This window comes from Diprion similis, chromosome 4 (genome assembly GCF_021155765.1).
Source record: "Diprion similis isolate iyDipSimi1 chromosome 4, iyDipSimi1.1, whole genome shotgun sequence".
Taxonomy (NCBI): domain Eukaryota; kingdom Metazoa; phylum Arthropoda; class Insecta; order Hymenoptera; family Diprionidae; genus Diprion; species Diprion similis.
Genome location: NC_060108.1, coordinates 14,746,183 through 14,772,616, shown reverse-complemented (window position 1 = coordinate 14,772,616; position 26,434 = coordinate 14,746,183). Strand labels below are relative to the sequence as shown.

The following is a 26,434-nucleotide window of genomic DNA, read 5'->3' as shown; positions in this document are numbered from 1 at the left end:
GTTTAGAAAGTGCGAAAATTAAAAAATCTGAAACATCGAAGTTCCGAATGATCGAAGATTTTCGGTTCTGTGCATTTCTGGCTTGGTGAAATTGCACCATTTTGATCTTTTTTTTCGGATTTTGGATATTTTTACGTTCGGCAACCTCGTCATTCTGATTCTTTACACCCACTCGTTGAGTAAATTACGCTGTGTGAGTATACTTTAATTTTTAGAATTTTACTTCGTTCTATCGTAAGTTGAATTCTCAAAATCTTGCATTTCGGAACTTTGAATTGTATTTGATGGCTTTCTGACCATCGGAAACTTCTCTGTTTCTTCAAAGTTTGATTTCTTTACTTCAACTTTCGCCACCAAATAATTCAGAATCAGCGCTTTCGGAACTTTTCAAATTCGGAACTTCACCCCGACCCCAGAGCCAGGGTGTGAATTAAGGCTACCTCCACATTGGTATAAACGACGCGCCAATTTGTCTTGGTCCAATTAGTTTCTGTGAACCATATACTACTGGCTGTATACTCACTCACGTTTACCTTATGCCTGACACTCCAGATTCAAGTACGCCCTCGCAGACCTGAAATTTCACACGAATTTTCAGGGGAACAACTGCAACTCTGCAATCGTTGCTTGCAATTAGGTTCCAAGACTGAAGTTTTACGAATTTGAAAACTAAGTCCGAAACGTTGCTCGTAACTGTAAATATTTTTTCCAGAAAGTAGATATCACAGTTTATCTTTAATTCTTAATTTATGGTATGTGGATAATTATGACGCGATATTGTAGGCTTACAGCGCGAAAATTTTTGCTGCAAAACGTATCCTTGCTATCGTTGAAGAAAAGAAAAATGTTACTTTGAGAGGTTCATCGTTCAGGGACACGAGAGTGATCAGCGAAGGATATTAAAGAAACTTTTTCTCTCTTCGTTTAACATGGACCTGGATCTATACTTACTCGAGTATTTTTCGCGATGCGATCATGCGATTGCACTATCAACGGTACCGCCGACAACTATTCGCATGTTAGTTTTGTTCATTCCGTCATAGACTATATTTATATCTGCGCTAATGCGTCGTGTATCGTTAAACAAGAAAGAAGAAAATTAAGGAGGGGAAAAAAAAACGTAGAATGAGTCAACGGTTTATATTTACACGATTAGATTCCCGAAACCGAAAAAAAATGAACAATCGTGAGCCCGGCATTGAAATGCTTGGAAAAGAAAATACACAGTTTTCCAGAAATTTTTCCAGTTTTTCAAAATCACTCTCAATATTTATTTTCATTAACCATTCAAATACAATATCTGAAAAAATTCAGGGTAATGTTTCAGAGTTTGAAAAATTGCCGACAAAATTTTGAACGAATTCAAAAATTGTGAAGGTCAGACGTTGGTTGGGCGCATGGAATTCTCCGTATATATATATACACAAACGCTTGTGTGTGTGTGTGTGTCTGGGTGTGAAATGTTTATTCAATTATGCATTCACTAAAAAAAAAAGTGTCGAATTAGCAACTACAGTATGATCCGATGATGATACTTATTTACGAAGTATACACGAATGGAAAACATCTGAAGAAATATTTAATATACCGCAACATATTCTTGGCTTATACTTTTTATATACGGTATAAACAGTAATTTATCTGCTTTATTATACCGATCCACGTTTTTGGTGTTGATTAAAATCGGTATACTACAAAACGCAATTCCTGGCATATAGTTTCGAGGTGGCAACAACAGAAGTGGCGACGACCCAATTCGTGCGAACCTCTGATGAACTGGGATAGAGGGATCCGCCCGATATTTCATGAATTAAACTGACCCGGTAAAAGCTCCGGCGAAATCTAATTCCAGCATGCGCATATACATGTATATACGTATACATATAACTATATACCTATACTCAGTCTACGTATTATCCACGCCATATGCAGACGGAGAATATAATGGACACTGTGCTGTGAGAGCTTACTTTATTATAGGTATCCGATTTTATATTGAATCTAAAATTAACCCAGAAACTCTTTACAGTATAATACAGTGTGTGTGTGTGTATACGTATGCTGCATATAATGCATTCGCAGTATGTGATACACGCACGCCTCGTTGACTTTGGATTTATGGGTGTGTGGGAATTAATATGCACGTCCTGCACCTCCTATATGCCCTTCGACAATGATGTTTATTACGGTATATATACGTACGTGTACGCAAGTACGTATTTTGTATAGGCGTGACTTGATCCGTCGAAATTATTGCGACACCATGTACGTACATACATACACACCTCGTGTAGCATTGGCTAAACCTCACCGGAAGAATATTGTCTTGTACCTGTATGATGTAAGCGTGATTTCCCAAGCGCTTCCTGTCCAAGGATCTGCAATTAGGATCTAATTATGAGAGTTGCAGAGACGGGGTTTTTTTTTTTTTTTTTGTTTTTCCCTTTCTTTTCTTTCTGTCTTTGTTTTCCGTTACGGAATACCGATTTATTTATAAATTTTAACGCGTGAAATTTTATTTAAAAGAATTTTTTTAATCAAATATAAAAGAAAATTATACTCACTGGTTTTGGACATGTGAAAGAAAAAAGAAAAAGAAAAACGGACTAACAAGAAAGCCAGTGTTTATTTGTCGATACATTACAGATTCTTTTTTTTTTTATTTTTCTTAAATTTTGATTTCTGCACTGAATTATTTAATTTGCTTGCACGCGCTCGCTATGATTTTCTTTTTCTTTCTTCTTTCTTTCTTCTTTCTTTCATTTTATGCGGTGATATTTTGATATCAATTATACGTATATGAGACAGATACAAAAATTAGTAACCGAATAATTTTTAATAAATTTAAATCACTTACGAGAGTCACAATGTGCATTCTGTTAATTCAAATACCTAATTGATACTAATTGCGAATTAATTTAAAACAAACAAACATACACACGTCCACGCAATCTTACCAATTAGCGACTCAATTCCATTAGAGAGAAAATATTTTGATGTATGCACGTTTCATTCGTAAGATGTGAATGGTTAGGAATATATCCATGTATGTTGTATATATAACGTAGGTACCTAAATACAATTCCGGGAATAGAGACCAGCTTATCAGTTGATTATTCGATTTCCTCGGTGAAAAAGATGCAGCTTTTCATCGCGGTGACGAGAGGCGAGACTATTATGGAAAACGAGCATGGGAACACTTTGTGTCTTTTGTATATATGTCATAGGCGTGCAGATGTATTTTGTGTGTATATACTTATTGCGCTGCCGTTTACTCGACGAGTTACCTGACGAGACGAAGAAAAGAACTTTGATGCGAGCTAATCATTACCCTCGAGGCATGCAGCACAGTTTTCTTCTTATTCTTCTTCTTCTTCTTTCTTCTACTTTCTCTTCGTCTTCATTTTATTCTCTTGTGACTGAAACACGCGATGCCGACTGGCGGGCCATCAAGCAAACCGAATACGGGCTCCTCTCCTAACTGTAACTCTGTACAAATAAACGTGTCGTTCATTCGCTCATTATTACCGAACAAGTATCAAAATATGAAATAATCCATATCCATTATTTATTGGATCCCTCAGGACTATCCACCCCACAAGCTACCAATGTAGGTATTTCTCGCGATGTCTGCGACTGAAACGGTTTCTTTTTTATTTCACATTGAAAATTCATCGCTGGCGGATCAGAGACGTTTGAAATTTGTTAATCGGATAGCATTTACTGGCTCAGAACAGAACGAGAGAAGTAAATAATAACGTTCCAGTCGCAGATCGTCATGAGGAACGCACTCCGGTAGTTTATGCATTATACACATCTATTCATAAGGCGATGCAGGTTCTATGTATGCACCCCTTGTGTACACCATTTGTGCGAAACTCTAGATCAAGTTGGAGAAATGATACTAATAGTAATTCGATTTTCGATACCCATTTGACGGAGGATCGATCGCGTATGAATGCGTTGTAAGCGTGTTTGGAAATGGGTGAGCAAGTTTCCTTTCCAGTTGTCTTACCGGACCGATAATGGAGTTGAAATTCTTCACCTCGCAGAGTTTTCGTAGCGCGACGTGACGGTTTTTTAATTAATGCTATGTAAGCGTCGCTGACTAACCCAGATTCTCCAAGGTTTAAAAGTAAAATAAATAAATTTAATTTACTGATATATTAATTTGTCATTGATATTGACCTACAAGCTTTGTATTGTAGGTACGTAGTTACGATAATAGGCATCGAAACGCGGTAGGTACAGAAATTATACACAAGACTTCACGGTCACGAAGTTGTTAACGTGGTCAGCACCGTTTCTAATGTTGCTTTTTGCCGATTACAACCTTCGAGCGACCCCGTCTTGATTAGTCTGGCGACAATTTTTATCAAAGTATGAAATATCCGTCTTTTTGCAATGTCTCTACCGATTTTAGTCTCATTTTTCTCTTTTTTAGGGCTTTTCTAGTTACCCCGTGAAATTATTATTATTATCAAAAAATCAATTGGAATAATCGTGTTTTTTTTTTTTTAATCAATCCGAAAACGTTCAAGTCCCTGGGAGTATGGACAATGAGAACTTGGTGGTGGGGATAAAAAAACTAGAATTGCCCGTTCATAGAAGGTCGAGAGCATCGAATTTTCATAGACGCGAAAGTTTTGTTGGTAGAATTTGAAAATGTGAGTAATTCAAGTCAGGATATTCAAAACATAATAGGTCGAAATACATAAAGATATAGTATAGAAAAGCCAAAATATGGAAGAGCAAAATCGAGAATCTGAATCGGATTGCATATTATGGAGAGGAATTGTGACGATTCTGCAGTTTGGCGATTCTATGTTCTGGCTTTTCTAATCTTTTACTTCTCCATATTTCGACTTTCAACATTTTCAAATTCTGTGTATCAAGTTTTCGCTTTTTTAAAAATTCGATACTGTAGCCCGTCGATTCGTAGATTTTTCTATTTTTTTTTTTATCCCCACTCAACTTGGTCACCAAAATCTATTCATATTCGTTATCCCTTACCTGCCGGGTATATCATATTATAGGTAGGTACTATATATAGCTATACCCATATCGTTCTACCGACTGCCACATTCCCACCATCTGTTTGTAATCTGATATTTCGTTATAATCCGGAAGAAATTGAGGCTCCAGTGGCAGTAGGAAAAACCAATACCGAACTATTGATCTTCGAGCTGAATATATGGTAGCGTTGATACTTGATAGGTTACAGGTTTGATTTTCTACGTGACGTTCACATACTAACTCGGCTTTGGGCACAAGGTATACAATATATGGATACCTACCAGATAATGGTTGTATGTATATGAATACGTTATCTATAAGGTATTTAAAAGAAAGTAGTCGCGATTGGTTTCCATGCACGCTCGATTTAATGCCTTTGATCCTGTGACGAATACGGGAATAAAAATGAATCTCCTACGAATTGATTCCATTTTATGACGATCTCCGAGTTTCAACCCATGATTCTCTTTTTTTATATATTTGACTTGCTCTGTTTTCATCGATTAGATTCTCCTTAGATTCATTTTGTTGGTTTCATTCTTTTTCCAACGCGTTTGTAACACTTTCGGAGAAGACCGAAGTGCCTTTTACTTACGATGTGCCGTTTTGAGAGGAGGAGTATCGTACCGCAATCTCTATAGAATTGAACAATGCGTTTGTTCCAGAGGTGACGATGTTCAACGGTCGATTGAACTGCTGGACAAGGTACTCTCAGAGTACGACGAGAACGAGGCTGAGGGCGACGGAGGCGCCGGGAGCGGTGGAGGAAATTGTGGCAGCAGCACAGAACCCAGTATTGGCCTCACACCGGACGACGAAAGCCCATCTCTAGGTTCGACATTTTACACTTATGCATATATACCTACATATACGCTTTATTCTAACATTTACTTGAGAATTTTCTCACGTAGGCGACACAGGCATCATCGTTTCATGATAATGATGATGAAGTTAGTAACGTTACTGTAACGATGCATGTTCAGGAAGAATCGCTAATTCTCACCTTTGCGACTTTCCGATATTTAGTAAACCGTTACAAACAAATGATACACTGATTCTCAAACGCCAACTTCTTAAAATTCATTCGAAAATTGCCCCGATGATGATTTTTTCTACCGATGTATCGTTGTAACCTGATTTTTTAATTTTTTTTTTTTTTTTTATTTGTTTTATTCTCTTCTTCTCTTTTCTTCCCATTCCACATTCTCACGAACAAGAACTTGTATGTATAGAATCTTGAATTGGTACTCCTCCATAGGTACTTCGTGGTATGCAAATATTCACGTAGAGAGTTTTACATTGAAAAACGTGCGATAACATGAATATTCGAAGGGTGTTGAAAGTAACGCAGGACTCGCAACGAATGATGGAGAAATTCTTTATACATATTCTCAAGTGGTACTTTGTCGTTGATTCTCTGGCTGTCTCTCCCTACCCTATTAGCCTCGAACGAATACTTTTCATATTATATACATATAAAGTTTGATCGTAAATAATTTATATATTTTAATAAGACCTTGTAAATACGAGAGAGAATCGAGGAGGATTTGTCATAATAACGGATTTTTTAATGTCAATACAAGACGTTGATCTGAACGATTTATAATAATTTTAACAATAACAATCGTATATGCAGTACATAGTAAAAATTTGACTACTTCACAGTATATAACTTTTATTTCTTCTGTTATCTAAACGCGATTTGAATAATGTGGGATTTCAGAAAAAAATCCACCTCTAACGTTATATTATTGCTACGCAATTATTGTTGAAAACAAATTTCGAATCGTTGTGAAAATTGTTTCAATGATATGTTTGCCTGCCATGGATCATAATAGATCGTGATATATAATTACCTACCTTTAGTTTGAAATGAAATTTTTTCTAGTTATAATTTGTTTGTAAAGTTCTTTTTACCATTTTCTCTCTCTCTTTTTCTCTCAGGTAAATATCTTGTCAATTAGAAAGAATAGAAAATTCATCATTCAACATTCAGTTGACATTGCAAAGAAAAAACTGTTGCGAGCTCTTGTAAAAGAAAATAAAAAAATTAAAAATTAAAATAAATTGTATCTCTTCAAGCTAACAAATTAGTGTATAAAACATATACCTACGTATACTTTATAATTGCTTACTTGTAATCACGATTCCGTGAGGAATTACTTCTAGCAGCACGTTAAACACGATTCGATTATATATAATATAATATACTCTAAGAGAAATTTCTCTAGTTAAGCTATATATATATGTAATATATTAATTATAACCAGATTTTACATTTATGCAAACAGGGCATCAGTCCGAGGACGACGGGTACATGAGTATGAATGGACGAAAGGCGAAGATGGCACTCGTAGCACTGCGTCCGGTTCCGGACTGTCCTGAACCACAGGACAACGGCGAATCGTTCGTTTCCGAATTTCCTCCTCCACCAGAGGAAGCTGAACGTCTCATATCGACTCTACTTCCGATGTAAGTTCAAATTCTGCTGCTCGATCCTCTTTCCACTTTAAACACCGATAATCAAGTCCATTGGAAGCCCCTTTCTTTCTTTCTTTCTTTCTTTCTTTTATTCCGCAAAAGAGATGCTGCCGGGCTTACTTTTTTTTTTATACTTGTGAACGGTGCAAATTTTGCAGAAAATAGATCGTACTTTTGTCGAACGCTCTTTTATTGTTAGATCACCAAATCGTGAGTTGTAAATAATGTTCGATCTTGGTTACGTACTTATGATATACATATATATATATGTATACTAACGATCGGAATTATGGGTAATCTTTTTCGCGTCTTAGAGATTTGAATGAGAAAAAATTTTCACTTCCTCCGTCAAATTTTGCGGTACATATTCTTCTGCTTCTGTATAAGTTTGAGGGTATTGATTGTCTCATACTGGGAAAAGCGTGCGTCTGCGGTTATTCGAGTCTCGAGGATGTTGGATTATTCATACACAAAACCACCGCGTATAGTAGATACCGCGATGCCGTAATCCATCAATTATTAATCCAAAGCTCATCGATTTCTTATACCTAGACCGGAAAAGTTTAACGTCAGCGTCGTATCGAATGTGCAAAAATCTTGACGCATGAAGGGGATGCTCAACCGATGGAACAACTTTGATACCCCAATAATTTCTGATTCGATTATACTGCTTATCCTGCATTTATGGCGACCGAAAACTTTGCTACCTTATACCCTTCTAGAAGTTTTTCACTCGAACGAATTTCTGTGTTGGAAATGGGCAGGCATAACGTTTAGTCACTTGAATAATCATTCCTGAAAATTTTGAAAGAATAATTATTCGTAATCAATGTTTAATCATATTTTATACTTAATGTTAAAGTAATGCAATCAATGAATACATTTTTTTTCTCTCTTCTTCTTACGTGTACCTAACTGCTTCACTCACGACTCACGTCAAGTGAGTTCATTTTTCATCTTGCTTAACGTATATCAAAAGATTTTTTTTCCCAGCCCCTTATCCTTTCTTAAGTTTTTTCTTATGTTGCATACCTAGCTAGATTTTCATGCCGCGTGCGGTATTCCCATGCCCCCAGGGTTTCACCGAGTAACTCGGCAAAGAAGAACTCGCAGTCGTCTTCCCGGAAGAACGGAAGACAACAATGGATGGCTGCCATGGAAGATCACAAACGGCACGGACACGTTGCTACAACGCAAACTACTCTGGTATGTAGTAAAGGCGTACAAATCCTCCCTAAAACAATCTCTTCAATCTGTAGGACTATCATTATCTCAGTCTCGCCAAATTCGTACCTTCAAACCCTGAAGCCCTGAAGCCCTGAAGTATCTCCACTGCACAAATCTCATCTTGAACCGTCCAAACATTTGCCGAGCATTTTGATCTCTCTCTCTCTCTCGTCGTTCAAAGGAATAATAACACTGATCACCACTCCGAATCCATTGAACAAATACCTTCAGTTTGAGATCTTCATCCCTTTTAGTTACTCGCTCTTCGATAATACGAACCGGCTACCATTAGCTTGGAATTCGAATTTTCTCTTTGCTGAGCTGCAGTTTGATTATCTGAGAATGTCGAGTTTCACGAAACTTTGATGTCAAATGTTATTGAATCAACGAAATGTGTGGTCACGGACGGCGAAGTAAGTATTCAAGATGTCTCTGTCTAACAAAATGTTTAGTTGGTTCAACTAAATTTTTTTAAACCAATAAAAGTACTTTGTTAAATTAAATAAGTTTTTTGTTGAATCAAACGAATATCACTTGACTCAAATAATCCTTTCCCTCCATGGTATGTACCAGTTTTCTTTCACCTTACCTTACACCACCTTTTTATAGATAAGATAATTTTGGAAGATAATTTCACTCGGTATTTGAATTTTGATATACTTTTAGCCAAAGACTCGTCATCAGCGGCCGTACGGATGGGAAAACGGTACCGCGGAGCCGTTTCGTCTTGCGGAACCGCCGAGTCCGCCGAGTAAATTTGCCAGTCTTCCGTACGACGGAAAAGTGTCCTTTAACTGGATACCACCGCGGACTAATCCCGGGGCGATAGAGAAGCACCGGGAAGTGAGGCGTCGATCGTCGGAGGAGGTTCTGAACCAGCAGCTGATGAACAATCGCCACAACAGTCACCACGGCAGTCAGGACAAGGACCGGGCGTCGATGTTGCGGAAGCAACGACAGAACGAGATTGTGAAATCCAGCAGCGTGGAGGACAGACTTCTGATGGACCGGAACAGATCGGAAAGCGAGGCGAGGCGCAGGAACAACTCGGACTCGAGCGAGGGGAGATTTTCGCGAAACTCCGAGTCCGAGAGGTCGTCGATACCCAGATCAAGCTCCGTGAGCGTCGAGAGGTTCTCGGTCAGGGCGAATTGCGATTCATCCGATTTTTCCCGCGCCAATTCGACATCCAACGAACGGTTTCACTCCGATTTCTCGATAGCCGTAGCCAGCGTCAGTTCTAACGATCACGCGTCCGTACCTACGTCCGATCCGTTTTCCATTAGGAATTTGGACTTCTCGTTCTCTCTGCCAAGGGCTGACTCAGCCGGCGACGAGAGGTTCTCGGGACGGACGTCGGACCGATGCTCCGATCAGGAGAGATACTCGGACATGTTTTCAACGAGGAACTCGGACTTCTCGACAAGGAATTCTACCGACTTTAGAACACAGTCCGAGGAGGAACATTTCTCCGACGATTCGCTCGAGGAACTTTTACCACCGCCACCTCCGATCGGCAAGAGACACTCCATCGCATGGGAGGTCTCACTCGAAGATGATCCTCTTTACGCTCCGGGGAGCACTAAGGTCGTTGGGAGAAGACGAAGAAAAAGCAGCGACGTCTCCAGTACGTAAAACTCTGATTTTATACACTCTCCTCCGTCAAATGGTGATCTTCAATTTATTTATTTATTACTGCATACTTTGAGACGATGCTCTCTTTTATTTATTGCCTCTATCAACGTTCAATTTTATCGCTCGTTTATTTTACTCCACCACACTACGCACGACAAGGGGAAACCACATAACTTTTAGATTTTCAAATCGAAATGATGTTAGTTAGTAATTTGGTATATATGGTGTTGAATCACTTGTAATATTCGATTTCTGAATTGCTGAAAATTAATCTATTCGTCTTGCAAAATTTTGCAGCGAAAATGTTGTTGAATGGATACTTTGCGCATGAATGTTGATTTGTGAAAAACTCTATGATCTCGCAATCCTTGATATGCTGTACGTGTATTTTTTTTATTCATTGACGTCAGTGTTTTTCTCAGTTATTTGTTCTGTATTCTTTACCGCAAGTTTCTTTTCTGCAGGCGTCGGATCCGCCTCTAAAATGCGTGATTTTGACGACTGGCCTGACCCACCGCTGTCAGCGACTGAGGATGATTTGGTATCACCGTATTCCGACTCTTCGACAAACGATCTTGACCAGATACGCCCCCAGGATCTTACCAAAAATGGTACTTACGTTATTAGACGAGGTCGTAAAAAGGAACGAAAACTCTTGCCTAAAACACCGACGAAAACGAAGAGTCTGTCATTCGATAACTGCGAGGAAGCTCGGCTCCCTGATGCAAAAAGATACTCCAGTACCTTCGACAACATCAAGAGTCTCCTTAAAGGTACTTACCGAGCATTTTTTATCATCGTGATCATTGTTGGCCCTTTTTACCCCGTTTTATTAACGTCCGTTGTTGTTTCATTATTCAAGAAGGAAGACTGGAAGGACTGGATGAACCGCCGCCGGATTTCACGCCGCCGTTACCCCCGGAATTAGTTAGGGTCGTCTCGTTGCCGGTGATAAATAACGAGTCGGGAAATCGGGCGCATTTGGAAATGACCGTAGAGGAGGAGGAGACGTCGTCCGATCTATCGGACAAGGATAAATCAGAGATTAAGAAGAAGTCGTTGGGTGTCGGTAATTTCGGTGGTGAAATTAGACCCGTTCTGGTTACCCTGGACGCGTTGGAAACGGATCAGCGGTGTAACGGTCCGGCATCCTCGATAGCGATGTCGAAAAGTATGGACGCAAAAATACCGGTGAATCTACTTATTGAGGATCAGATAGTGAAGAAGGCGCTGAACGAGAATAGAAGACAGTTGGAAAAAGTTAGCGATGCTATAAAGGAAATTGAAAACGTTAGGAACAGCGAGTCGTATGAAAAGAGGCGAAGAAACGCCGCCGCTTCTTCAGACCCTAAATCTAATTCGAAACGTAACAGCTACGAGAGTGGTAACGATGATAAGAAAGTTATTGACAATCCCTTCGAAAATAGACCGAGGAAACAGAATAGTTCCGATTCCGAGACGTCGAAGACTAGCTCGTCGGAAGCTGCGGAGTTTGATCGTCGAAAAACAAATGGAAGCGATGTTTACAGTGCCGGAAGGAGGATCAGGCAGAATGGTAACGATCAGAAACAAATCGAGAACGTGATAGACGCAATACTCGAGGATTCCAAGAATCCTGAATTCCAGGTGAGATCTTATTACACCTCATTACTTATATATTTATCATTACTGTATTTATACACTCGAAGCACCTAAACCTTCGTCCGCCTGACTCGTATCTCGCAGGTCAGCGTCGAAGTTCTCGAATTTCCGCCGCTCCCTCCGTCTCCGGTCGAGGAGGCCGATGAGGAGAGTTCCGACGTGGGTGTCGGCGTCTCGGTGGCAACCAAGTCCAGCAAAACCCTCGGAAACAGCAGCAGCAGCAACAACAACATCAACAAGGCCAAGAGCCACGGTACCAAAACCGTTGACTATCGACCCAGAGTTCCTCCCCATCGCGCCGCAATCGATGCTAAGGATGGCCACGTCTCGTCCCTTAATACCAGGTCAATGGACGCCGGATTCTCCAGAGGAAGACGCACTGCCGCCGGTAGCGGATCGAGGAGAGAGGTGAGTCACGATTGCAACCCGGAGATTATTGAGATCGTGAAAAAAATAATCCAACAAATTTTTTCCAAACTTTATATATTCAATAATTTTCTTCGCCAAATGTTTTCAAAATTATCAAATTTTTGTTATAAAAATCGTACTCGTCCGCGTGGTTAAATGAAAAATTTAATTCATAGTCATAGTTATGTATGAGGGAATTGAATTACCGATTTATCGTACGTTGTATTACAAGAATGGAGAAAGAACGAAAATTCAGAAAATTAAAGACGATCTCGAGTGAGATTTGTTTGAAAAATAAATAAATTTATGTGTACGCAGACTTGTATACATATAACCGGGCAGAAATCATTCCTCGGCAATTTATTTCTCGTCCCCCTTGTATGTGTGACGGCGGGTATAGTCTTCTCGTACCGTATATACGATGAAGGATCCTCCTCTCGGTATCTGCCATCTAGATACAGCAACAAAACGGCCGTCTCTCCAATTCCCCGATCCACTTTTACACGCCCCGAGAATATACGTGTATACATGGCGAAGGGAATAAAAAAGAGAAGACAACAAAAAAAAAAAAGAGAGAGATTCGGTGCAGGAGTCTAAATCAGAAGTCGGAAGGAAAAGGGACGTTCAAAGTAGGATACTGGGAAAAAGAAAGGGGAAGAGAGATATATGTATATGCGGGCTCAAGGGAAACGTCCAAAACTGAATAAAACACATGCAAAAGATGTCGCATATATCGACCCGTTCGTAAATTTAATTTTTTCTTTGTTTTTTTCTTCATCATTCTAGTTTTTTCAACGTGATAGAAGACAGAGTCAGAATAAATATGAAATACAATCGTCTTGAAAAGACGGTAGGAAATTCCCATGTTCTATTAGATTGGATGTACATACAATAACTATTTATGTACCGTAATGTTCTTTAATGTCTTCACCCTTCCGACTAACTTGTTTTTGGTCCGAAACAATTAAATGCGAGATCGATTCTATACGAATTATATGACAATGACTGGCGATGTAGCTGACGTGAGAGAATGGAATCCATTCTTACATTATTCATGTAGAATCGAAATCGTATTTAATTGTTATTGTATTTAAGTGTAAGGTATTCGCGAACATTACCGTACAACCTGAAATCGTGTCGAAAGCTCGCGTGCCTCGTTGTTTCGGGAGGGGGAAAAAACAGGGGATGCGAGTGTGCTTGGCTATAATGATAAATAAAACATTGCCCAACGTCTACACGCCACCCTATCTTCTACATTATGAATTAGCATCGTACCTCATCTACGATACCTCTACACGTATGTAATACTTATGCACGCTTCACCATCGCGGTGTTGCTGCTGCTTCTTCTTCTTTTTCTTTTTCTTTTTCTTTTTCTTCTTCTTCTTCTTCGCCGCCCCTGTTGTCTTCATTTCACACGTATAAAGAGGCGCTGAAGTTCTGTGTAAATATCCGAGAGTAATCTTCAGAGTTTTGACGTTTATATTGAAGCATTTTAGCGATTCATCGAATAAAAATTCTCCAATGAAAAAAATGAAACAAGAAAACGTTTTTTTGGGGGTGTAATGTTACAACTATTGAGGAAATCGAGGTACAAGATTAAACTCAAGATTTGGGAAACTCCATTGAATATCTCTGGAAGTTTGTTCTATCAATCTATCAAATTCATATCGCTGATCGTGGATATAAACATGAGCGGATTTTATACGTGCATGGGTGTTATATGTATATAAGTAGGTATATAGATTGCGCCGGAAGAAGATTAAGTAGATTAAAAATCTCTCTCTCTCTCTATCTATATATATACACACACACACACACACATATATATATATACAGGTATGTACGTAGAGAGATCGTCGTACACGTACGTACCTTCGAATCGAGTTACAAAAGATAAACTTTTATTATACAATTCTCCTTATACCTAGTCCACTTTACCTTTTCGTTAAACTTTCATCATTGACTACCCTTTTGTATAGTATGCATTTGAAAGTATAAAAGCTTTCGTAACTTCGTTAAAATGGTTCGTTTCATTCGTTATTATTATTATTATTATTATTATAACTAATATACCGAATGAAATGAAACTAAGGAGATTTCGGAACAGCAAATTCAAACAAAAAATGCAATCGCTCTTTACGTCGTTCATTGATTATATCGATACTGCGACGAATACCAAATCGAGTGATTGGTTATATTGAAGAGTTGAACAGTTTTACAGCAAGTCTTTTTATATGAGCGTACTTTGTTTATTCCTTTGTCACTTTTTCTTACCCGATGAACAGCATATTTTTCACGATTATGAGTGTCCGAAACGTTTTCGTTAGAAAAGAATTCATGCAACGTGAAATGGAGTTACATTTTTTTCTTTCGATGTCTGGAACAATTGCCAGTGAAATTTGACTTGCGATATTTACTTCATATTTTATTCAAGTTCCTCGAACCGAGTACTTCGTTTTTTATTCATATATGTTATAATAGTATTATATATAAATTTATTTTTAGATATCACGCTGCAAATTAGGTGCAAGATGAAAAAAGTAATATTGATTCAGTTTCTATACGAATATTGTTGAAGATACAATTATTAGCTACGTACAGAAGAAGAAGGCAAAACATTTAAGAAAAGAGGAACTGAAAAATTTTCTCTTGGTCAATTATTATGATATAAGCGTGCGTGCGAGATGTGTTAATATATGAGAAGAACAAAATTCCGAACGAATTAGAGAGATATTCTGGTCGGAGTTAAACCGATTTCAAAATTTCACTTACCTATAATGCAACGATACTTTACTATGGAAATGCTGATTTTTCCTCTTTCTGAAAATTCGTCAAGTTAGAATAAAACCTCCACGAGAATGTTGTTGGTCTTTTACGATTTGTCACCCGATTAATCCATTTCATATGATAATCCAGAAAGATGTAAATAACTGAATAAACAAATAAGTAAATTCATGTGTAGTACCGCATTTCGACGTAGGTTAGAATTTGCATTCCGGATCTCTTTCTCAAAGAGAAATATCATACGCACAGAAATATCGCGTGTATAACATCTGTTGATTTCAGCGAAATGTGAAGCATCGAGGAAACGAGAGGGAAAAAAAAGGGAAAAAAGCTCTGCACATGTTAGCTCAATTGAAATGGAAAAGAATATTGAAAAGTGATGGAAAAAATAGTCGACTCTACTTCGACCCTTCCATCTACACACACTTTTACGCATCATGCAAACCACACATCACCATCTATTAAAATCATACATAATCGATATTGATGTATGTACTGGCTGCCGATGATGATGGTGGTGCTGCACCTATTTCATTCGCAATATCGAATATTGCCAAGAGCTCGGTTAACATTTTTAATCCAATAATGGAAGTTACGCTCACGTCAAGGCGCGGCGAAGCTTTTCCCATAACAAATTCGTACTAGCTTGATGTTAAACCAACCGAGCGAGGGAACGAGCTATACTTGTTCCCAGAAACGGAAAGCCGTCCAAGCCGGGGAAAACTTTGCCAAAATGAAACTGATATATATATATATATATACATACAATATATACTCTATACATATATATATATATATAAATATATATATTAGACACATAAAATAGCCCATTGACTATACGCGCAACGTGCAGGGTATACCGTAGAAATGCATTTCTGCATCCTGTATGTAGAAAGGAAGAGGAATAATACGCCCCGGCATGCCATCTATAGCTGTAATACCTGTGGAGGATTTTCCTAGCTTATCCGTGTAAAGTATGGCTACAGTTTTCCGATGTTAATGATAACGTAGAGGGATAGCGAGTAATGTAGGCACGTGAATAAAGGTATACAAATATACTCTACATTATGCGAAATGATGCGGACGAATAAATAAACTGAAGAGAGGAAAATCTCGAGTTGAAAACTGATAGTTTAAACTGTCGCAGATATACAGAAAGAGGTTGTATCAGCCACTATACTGCAGAGCTTACATTAAACCGGCGTCGTGGCTCAGAACCTCTGGCAAGAGTTTGTCGATAGTTGAAGCCGCACCGCTGTGCATTTCCACCGAGTTATTTCACTTGGAAAATCGACTCGAATCGAGTATACCTTTTTCGCCTTCACGAAAGATAACTTGTGGATTTCTCTACTTTTTTCTTTCGAACTGATTTCGTCTCTGTATCATTATTATTATTGTTGTTGTTGTTGTTACCATCATACCGCAATTTATTCGTTCCGATTTCATCGAAAATTTGAGATTTTGGGGTGATTCTTGTAGTGCTCGTAAAATAACAATTTTTTTAAGTCTGTTTTCATGATTCTAAGTTGATAATTATCTCGTCGACGCAATTATCAAGATCATACTGCGCGAATAATTTAGGTGGTATTAGTATCACCGGGAAGAATTTACACTGATTGAGACTTATACTCTTTCTTGCCAGTTCGATCGAATTTTACCTTGTTAATCGGACAAAATAAACGCTAGAAAGAGACGAAAGATGACTGCTCGATATTTTCTCCACTAATTTTCGTCATTTTTTTTTCTTTCTTTCTTTCCAAAGGTTCCTGTGGAGCGGAGAACTCTGCCTACCGATTTGCCGGGTCCTTCAAGGCGGAGACCATTTGCAAAGTGGCATTCACCGTCTGCGGAACCGTCTTGTCCTTCATCGAGTGCCGGAACGACGGTTTCCGGTATGCAGACGTCGTGCTCCCTCCCGGAAACTCCGGTTTTCGCCAGGGGCAGCGACATTCCTCGGACTCCGCAGCACGCCGGAAACACCGGGCAACAAACTCGTCGTCAGCCAGGATGGTACGCTCCTACGACCGCGACGACTGGGTGAGATGCAGAGAAATTTGAAGATTATTACCACACCTATGGTGCGGAGGAGAGCTGGATCTCATCGAGGAAATTCGATTCTAGGTACAGGAGAAACAACGTTGGCCTCGAGCAGGCCATAATCGGTACGGAACTGCTGAGACTGGCTGGAGGACCGAACAGAGGCTGGTATCCGACGAGGAAGGGGAATCAGCCGCGACCCGCGTCCATCGAGCACCTCGAAAGGCTGAACAACGTCTACGACGCTCGTTTGCCGGGTGGCGGCGAACAGCAGAGGAAGCCTCTTACTCTGCCGACGAACATTACGCCAAATAAATACTTCGGCCAAAGTAAGCACAGCTCTGCCTCCAGCACCCGCGAAGCTTTACGGAGGGTCACTAGCTTGCTCATCAAGAAAGGTAAGCGCCGATATTTGCGCGCTCTTCAAAGTTATAGACGGAAAGAAACAAAGAAGATTTATGGATCGCAATTTCTTTCTATACCTCTGTACGTTGCAAAGATTCAACGGGAGTTGAAAAGTATAAAGTGACACGGTAAACTTTGAACTTCGCGACTCGCGTCTACTATATGAAACTCAATATTATTTTTTACGGTGTGATTCGTTCTCGCTTATATCGCTTTATACGGGAATTTTTCAAACATCGGAGAGCTATGCTTTTATATAGCAAACATTTTACACCCACAGGATTGTACCACAGTTTCTTGAATTTTTAACTTCTCGTTAATGAGCATGATAGAAATTCAACATCACTGGTATGAATGAGTTCAAAAAACTCACCATGGATTCGAAAAACTTTTTTCTATTTCAATAAAATGACAGGATTTGTTCATTTTTGAATTTTCTTAATTTGCAAGAGATATTATTCAAGTTTACAGAATTGCGTTCATTTGATCAACTTTTTTGATCTACGAATCGCATAGACGCTCATTGAATTCTTCCAAATTTTACAATTATAAATTTCAAAACTTCAATTTTTGAAGATTTTGCTGTCAATCCTGAGAGATTTCTGGTTTTTTCCCTAATTTTCACGACTTTTATGAAGATTTTGTAAAGGCTTTATCGTTTATTTAATATGTTATTCAAATATTACTGCCCTTTGACGAATTTTAAGACTTCAGTTATTCATAAGCTATTGTAAATTCTCAGTCTGAATCGGCGTATCCATTTTTCTTCACAAGAAGGAAAAGGAGTGAAAAAAAAGAACTTAACAAAGCAAATCAGAAACTGTTTTCCAATATGTGGGTTAGAATAAATTTTTGAACTATTTCCCGGTATAGGAAAAATGAAGAAATTATTTACACGCCTACGCTATTATTGAGTGTCTCGTTCGTTCATTTATTCGTTCGTTCAACTCTTATTTCACGACGTTGAGGAAATTCGTACAGGGTGGAATGTATCAGTTTTCACGATAATCGACATTTAGCAATACTGAACCTCAAGTGAGATACGTGAATTTCTTGCAATTATCCTGTTACGTCACCAGGATTAGTTCGGGTCTTGAATTCATTTGGAAATTGCATAATATGCACAAGGTTTCAAAAAGCTACAATTATTAAGAAAAATACTCACTAACACTTGTTTTTCAATGGGTAATCTAATAATCTTTCTAGTAATTGAGAACTTCGTATGGGATTCTAAAACATTACGAAACAATAATATTTTCTCAATCAGCATTTTCGTCTTTACTTCTATTTTCCACACGAACATGCAATTACACGAAATAAATTGACCCTTACGAAATTCCACCCGTCGCATATCGATTGCAACTATATATTGTTTCTTTGCGTGTATGTGCGTGTGCTTTTTTTTCTCTTTCCGACCATTTTCAAAGCTTGATGTAAATTCTTGATAATGAGTAAAAACAAAAAAATCTGTCTCGCTATCTCCTATGTGACCTTTCGTGGCATAATCTTACTTTACGTATACGTAAACGTAGGCATATGCATAGTATTACATAACTATACTAATTCTTCACTCATTTAATCATCAGTAAACAAACAACAACCTTTGTCACCCATGATAATGAGCTAACAATATCTATGACAAGCCTTTCCTCACTTTCAATTTGAAACAATCAACTACATCAGTCATCTGACCAGTTATTCACAACTTTACTGCATGAAGCTGTATTACACTGAGTTTGAGACTAGTTATGACGCTACAGCATCTCAGTCGGTTTCCTCTCTTATTTCTTTCTCTATTTACAACGAAAAGAAATGTCGCTCGTTCTCATGACTTTATACGCTAAAGACAAAGATTTTGAAAAAAAGTGAGTGAAAAATAATAACTTGTTTTTTTTTTTTTCTCTTGAAAAGAGATTCACAGCGGAAGGCCTTCTGAATTATATTTAATCCTTGTGAAGTAATGACGAACAATCAATTTCCTGCTTGCCGCATGTGGTTTTTCTTTTCAATTATCGACAACAGGTACATACAAGAATGATGTAGAAATCTTTCTTATCGACAGTAGCTCACAGTCAGAATGAACACAGTGGATCTACCATGGATCTACCATGGATCTACCTGCCACTGTGGGCTACAAGTTTTCAGTCGGTATTTCAACGATCTACCCGCATGTTTTTCTCACCATTTTCACTAACCATTAATCGTTGTTAATTAGATTCAGGTATCATCCGTTTCAACGCTGTGTAACAGGTCGCTTCGACGTTTGTAATCTAATCGTCTGCAAGCTACCGCTCACTGTCGTTCCTGTCGTTCCTGTCGTTCCTGTCGTTCCTGTCGTTCCTGACAAACGGACATGACGCATAATTCATATACCAGGAATGTGTGACTTATGCCGTTATCCCGACGATCCCGACGTCCGTTTCAAATTATCACTACCGTCGGGTAGCGACATCTGGACGATCGTCTGTCGAACTAGCCTCCGCTGACCGTGAGCGACCTTGAAACCGCGACAGCGGACAAGGACTCTTTCGCAGTATGCTGGTGCTTGCTGCTGGGGGCCTCTCACCACACGATGCAATTAATTTTATCTCGAAGCAAACGAAAAAGGAAGAAAACACGAGAGAGTAAACAAGAAAAATGACTACTCAACGCGCCGTAGAAAAATAATGAAAAGCAAGAACAACAAAAAAAAAAAACGAACAAACAATTAAATATATATACAGAAAAGGAAAGAAAAACTCGCGGTTCCGCGGAACGGGGCGAAGTGAACATCCTGAGGAGAGTCTGCCGCGGTAGAAAAATGTTTGGAATGTTTTTTATCGTTGTACGTTTAAAAGTACATGCAACGGTTTTATGGTACCTGAGGTATCCATTGAATACGAGCTTTACGCTGTGTAAATAACTGTCCTTCCTTTCTCGTCGGCGAGGATTAGTGTATTTTAATGGTACCTCCGTTACTCTTGCATCCAAGGTACTCGCTCTATGCGTATGCGTATTATACTTTGCGCAAGTACCGACTTGACGACGACTTCGGCGAACAGCGGCACTCAAGTTGAAATATCGGTATATTTGGTGGCCGTCGGACGGAAAAAAGAACTACGAAGTGAAGACGAAAAACAAAAAGGATAGAAAAAAGTCACTACGCGAACTGTGTTTTTCGAATAGACTGTAGAGATATTGACAACTTCTTCAGTTAGTTTATTATGTATATATGAATAGATATCGCATGCCTTATGTACAAATCAAGGTTTTTGAACCTACTTCAAAGCAATACGCATCATTCTTTTTATCTTTGTATTTGATTTATCATTTCCATTATTTTTCCCAATGTAATCGTGACTACGTGTATAATCAAGAGAAAACAGCAAAGGTTGACGATAATTTACAGAAATGCATATCGCCGGTTTTTCTCCTTCCATTTCCATTGGAAGATTCTTTGAAATCGTTAGATTCTTCGCTCGTTTGATCGACAAACTTAACGATACGTATCCGATTGTGTAACGTGTAACGTACGGGATATTTTTGTTCGTCCACACAGATCGCCGAACGACGTGTCCCTGCGGATTAGTAACAATAAAATTTACGCTACGAACAATAGACGGAGGATTCTCTGTGTCTTTTTTGTACTATCGATATGTAGATTTATACCGTTCGCCGCTGCACCATGTATCGTATCGTATTGTCTTATTATGTACATAATTGTTCGTACGAACAATATTTTTCAACCATACAATGCGCTTGTCTTATCAACGTTTTATTTATAGAATGTCAGAACGATATCTAATACTCGCACTCGAAACTTTTGCCAACTTGCGGTCACCTACAGACGCATCGTAATTTCAGTTTGTCTCTTTTTTTTTCCTTACTTTTTCTAATCTTCGATTTGTTCATTTATTTCTTTTCAATTCACGGCAATCGATCAATGCCTCTGGACAATGGATTAATTGATTTGAAATGATTTCTTTCTTTTACTTCGTAATGCACGGCAATGATTTCTTCGAATTTTAATCATTTTTCTTACTTGAGTCATTGTTAGACACATTGCCGGTATGCACTGTGTATAACATACTTGTAACTTGACTGTAATCAGTTCGAAGAAAAATCAAATATGTCATTAAATATTTATATGTAATTCATCTATAGCGTTCTTTTCTTTGTGTAGAAAAGACATAAAGGTGATTCAGGCTTTCGATAAAGCTTATTCTACATACTATATCATTTCCGTACCAACCGTCATTTTCACGTGCAAATTGATAAACAGTTATTCTGTGCAAAATTAATCGGTTCTGTCATGTCAAGTTTCAGGTCGATCGATGCGTGCTTCGACTTTAACCGTCAAGATTTCTTTACGGAACAAAGAGAATCGGAAAAAGAATTTTTCATCAAAAACATTTGAAACGTTGATCATTAGGTTATCAAAATGTGAACAAAATCGTAGCACTCAAACAGTGTCAAAATGTTCTCCCACATCTCGCAAATTCCTAGCTCCATTCGTACTACGATAATATGATAAATCGATTTTTTCTTCGAAACTGAACGAATACTACCTGAAGTATAAAAGAAAAAGAATTTTCTTACACGTTTTAATTTTCGAAAACGATTACTGCCAATCAAAGAAAACGTTAACAAGCTTCTGAGCGTCAACGTCCTAATTCATATTTAATCTCCGTCCCTTTCCTAACGCATTTATTCATTCGTCATGTATGCGAATATTATATATATATATATATTCGTCCATGTATTTTTGCACTTCGGACATCCGTTTTGCGACAACAGGTGACGGCTTGGCGTAGTTCATGATGCTCTGGGCGTCGCGACGCCCCCGACGCGGCGTCTCCAACGTCACGGGCTAGGTTCTCCCGCGTTGTACGTGATATCGATTCTCGGAACTCGCCTGTACATATACACGCACACGCATGCGTGCACGCGTTTTACCCGCAATCGACACACGCAGACGTTTCCTGCATGCATTAATATGTCTCCGTGTTCGTCGCGTGTATACGCTTATATGCAGCAGACGTTGAAGCGACGAAATGCAGGCGACAAGGCTGTCTGTGCTGACCGATTCTCGCGTTTGCGCCTTCATTCGGGAGGCTCGATTTTTTACTCACAAGTCTCGACAAACACTCGGTTCTCAGATGTCTGCGGATCCGCAGGGATTTTCTAAGCGAAACGCACATTATGAGCCGGAGGTTTCTTGTCGAGGCAAGGATGAGCCTGGATATTGCGCTTTTCAAGTATCGGTCCTGCTATTGCGTACTTTGTACCCTATCGCGATGCGATTGGATATGTAATTTTAATGTAGAAGTACATGTCGTACGAGTCTTCGATATTTCATGTTTATCTATTCTCAAATCTTTTTCATCCTGGGTATTATAACTCATGAAGATTCAAGCTCGTTTGAAAATTATCAAAAAAATTTTCTTCATCATGAAAATTGTCATATTGCCTTTTAAATATTGTCGTACGATTAAATTTATCGATTCGGATTTGGGATTCTTTCATTTCGACGAAGGTAATCGAAGAATTTTACACCTTCTAACCAAGCTTAGAAACTTTTTTTTTCAATAGCTTGCGTGAGACTAAGAGGTATGCGTACATCGATCAAAGAATCCATTTAAATAAAACTCGAATTTATATTTATATAAAGGCGAGGCAATATTATCGCAATGATTTTTTCAAATCATTCTGCATTTTCTTCAACACGTATAACGCGTGCCCGCAGATGCAGGATACACGTGTTTATCATACGTATAACGTTAACCTCCTCGACTCGATGCGAATAACATCAATTGCACACATGATTTGTTCTTGTTGGCGAGAGGTGGACGTGTATATATAAACCGATATATGTGCCGCAGCCGTTCACTCCTCGATAAGGCTGACCAGTGCCCGCCGGTTATAAAAACCTCGTTCTGCTGTAGACGACCAGGAGATGGAATCGTTGTTACCACCAATCTACGTCTCTCAGATTCCCATTCTATCGTACTTACGTATGTACGTTTGCCGTTATACGCAGTCTGGACCGATCAAACGACGTTTAATTATCACGCGTAAACGAGGATGTACTGTATATATATATATATATATATATACCGATGCTGCACTATGTGCTGCTGCCGTTGAAAAATTATTATTTTCTTAAACACCGTACTTTTCGGAGTAAATTACGGGAACGAAGCTTCCTGAAATCATATTGATTTATTAACAGTTTGACATGTCTGTAATAGAGATAAGGATTTTTGTATAATTCATTGTTGCAGTCCTAAAGTCAGGCCCCGGAATCGTTGAGAACAAACAAGAATATTTCGAAATCATTCGACTGGTGACTAACGTTTAATCAGTTGGCTGTTAAACCCTGAAGATTATCTGACAACTTATCTCTTGCCGTATTTTAACGAGTTTCCGTTATTCTGCGGACAGCGATTAGACTTTTGGACGTTACAGTGTATAAGCAAGAAGGCGTTTCCGACCTGCGGCGAAGACTTGGAAGATATGAGTAACTACGTGCGGTATAGTTATGGCGAATAATAAAATTACTGGAGAGTAAAAATCTGAGAAAACCATTTGCTACTCATTTCGACTTTCACGTCGAAAATTTGCGTGTCTTAGTTGAATTAAAATTCACTAAAATGGGCGGGTTTTCGTTAAACGCACATGTTCGTGTATCGGCGACATTATGACAGTAATTACGAGTTTTCGAGCTCCGGTGAATCCGCGCGCCGTGAACACTCTTGGAGATTTTTAATTACTCTTACCCTTTCTCTTGATATCGATCGATTTACCATCGCTTCAAAGGATCTACATACTTACTTTGGCACACTATATACTTATGAGCATAACGTGTTCACCGACCTTGTCCTTCTTTTGAACCGTGAACCATTGACGCTGTTCCACTTTGAACACGTACGTATACGACTGACTACATGCGCACAACATTACTGCACACCGACTACCGCCGTTCCTATTCTACTCACCTGAATGAATCAAATTCGGTCAAATCTTTCGACAAAATTCTGCACTTCTTTTTAAGAAGGTCAAGTTTTGCTTCGAGCACACTTTCTAATTGAAGCATTTATCAATCTTTCTTTTTTAAACTGTATAATACATTCCCGTTTCAACGTTAAATCGAAGAATACAAAACGAGAGAAAAAAAACAAAACAATTTCCGAAACTTAAGCAAACTTTTTGTATACTTGAATTTTATCGTAGGTTATTTGATACACGGGATAATCAAGAGGAAGAAAAAATCATGATTTCGAGTAGTGACAAATTGAAGATTTCCCTACGTTTTGAGGGTACCTTATTCTAAGGGCGAACCACACCCTCTGGTGGTTGAGCTGCCGGGTTAAATCTTATTGATTTGCGTCGAGGGCAACAGGAGCCCCAGCAGCCCTTGGGTGGCGTGAAGGTTTCGCCGAGCCCTCGTAAATAAAACATATAGGTAGTTTTATTTCTCCAACGATCCGTGAGAATATTTGTAGAAAATTCACTAGGCTAAAACGAAAATTGTGCGTGATTTTGTATTGTTATTTTCTTTTTCAACCTCATATTTACTCATAATACCATACGATTAATGGTGAAAGTATTACACGAAGTTGGGAACTCATGCATGCTGTCGGTCGATTAAATCGTCAACTTCGCAAATCGCTGCATTATCATCATTTATGCTTGTATTATTGTTATTATTTTTATTATACAAGAGTTAAATGAGGCGTGCAGCAAGATGTAGAAATTCGTTACACGGCTCCAGGGAGTTGGATAAAGTTCCTCCGGAAGAAGTTTCAGGGTAGCTTCGTTGTCGAATCTATGAATAGGCACGGTGAGGCCGAGAGTTTAACTTCGAAATCCCGTGTTTCTCCCGTAATCTAAAAATATTTTTATTATATGTGTACACCTATGATCCGGCAGGGTCTGCTGTATGGCAGAGCCGCGTATATTTTCTCGATTCACGTCAAACATCGATTTATACATATACCTTCTTGTATTAACTGTAATATAATTGCAATTACTGCCCACCTAGAGACTCGAAGAATCAGTGATAGTAATATTATAGTAACGCGAAGATTTTACTACCGCGTTATATTCTCGGCTATAGTAAAGTCCTTGGCCTAAAACAATCTCTTTCCACATCTATACTAATGACTTGACAGAAATGGTTCGGTTTCGCGATATCCGCCGGTATATACACGGGTATATATTATATATGTATATAATATTATATATGTATATATATATATAAATAGGCATGTAAGTTGGAGACATTCGAATGTAGCTGCGGGGCTTTCCATTTTAAACTGTTAATGAGTCAGTCAGTCAATCATTTCCTTCGAAATTAGGCGGATTTCGTTATTGTAGTTATAAATGGAAGGTGTCAAAATTTTTCAATTTCACCAGGATAAAATTGAAATAGTTGAGTCCTTAACCACTGGAATCAGATAAGAAAACGGCAGTTTTTCTATTTTTGTAGTATACCTTATATCCATGATTATATGCAGCAAGCGATAAACTGAATCGACTTTTATAATGATTATATATTAGTTTTATTTTTTGACTTATTTTTTACTCTCCAAAATTTGTTTACGTATTCTCGAAATACAATTGCAGCGTGAATGAATGAAAATATTTAGTCACGTTGACACTATATTCAATTTTAAAATCCTGCATTTGAATCAAGATTTTAGTTTCTTCTTTGACGATCAACGGACGTTTAAGGCCGGATGTGCAAATACAAACTGTGAACATACATTGCCATACTTATGGTGGGTGAATGTTATTCGGTATACCTACTTCCATAA

General features: G+C 38.5%; 1 protein-coding gene across 7 annotated transcripts in view; it reads left to right on the top strand.

The window, feature by feature from the left end:
* LOC124405541 overlaps positions 1 to 26,434 on the top strand; it is a 176,443-nt gene that overhangs the window by 117,497 nt on the left and 32,512 nt on the right. For 4 of the 7 annotated variants that reach the window (XM_046880531.1, XM_046880530.1, XM_046880529.1 and 1 more), the window contains 9 exons: positions 5,682 to 5,848; positions 7,308 to 7,488; positions 8,574 to 8,703; positions 9,391 to 10,351; positions 10,824 to 11,132; positions 11,222 to 11,985; positions 12,085 to 12,408; positions 16,957 to 17,231; positions 17,316 to 17,629. In XM_046880531.1, the coding sequence (XP_046736487.1) occupies positions 5,682 to 5,848; positions 7,308 to 7,488; positions 8,574 to 8,703; positions 9,391 to 10,351; positions 10,824 to 11,132; positions 11,222 to 11,985; positions 12,085 to 12,408; positions 16,957 to 17,231; positions 17,316 to 17,629 (3,425 nt within the window). The remainder of the gene's footprint in view (positions 1 to 5,681; positions 5,849 to 7,307; positions 7,489 to 8,573; positions 8,704 to 9,390; positions 10,352 to 10,823; positions 11,133 to 11,221; positions 11,986 to 12,084; positions 12,409 to 16,956; positions 17,232 to 17,315; positions 17,630 to 26,434) is intronic. The other 3 variants (XM_046880534.1, XM_046880533.1, XM_046880532.1) reach the window with 1 other exon arrangement.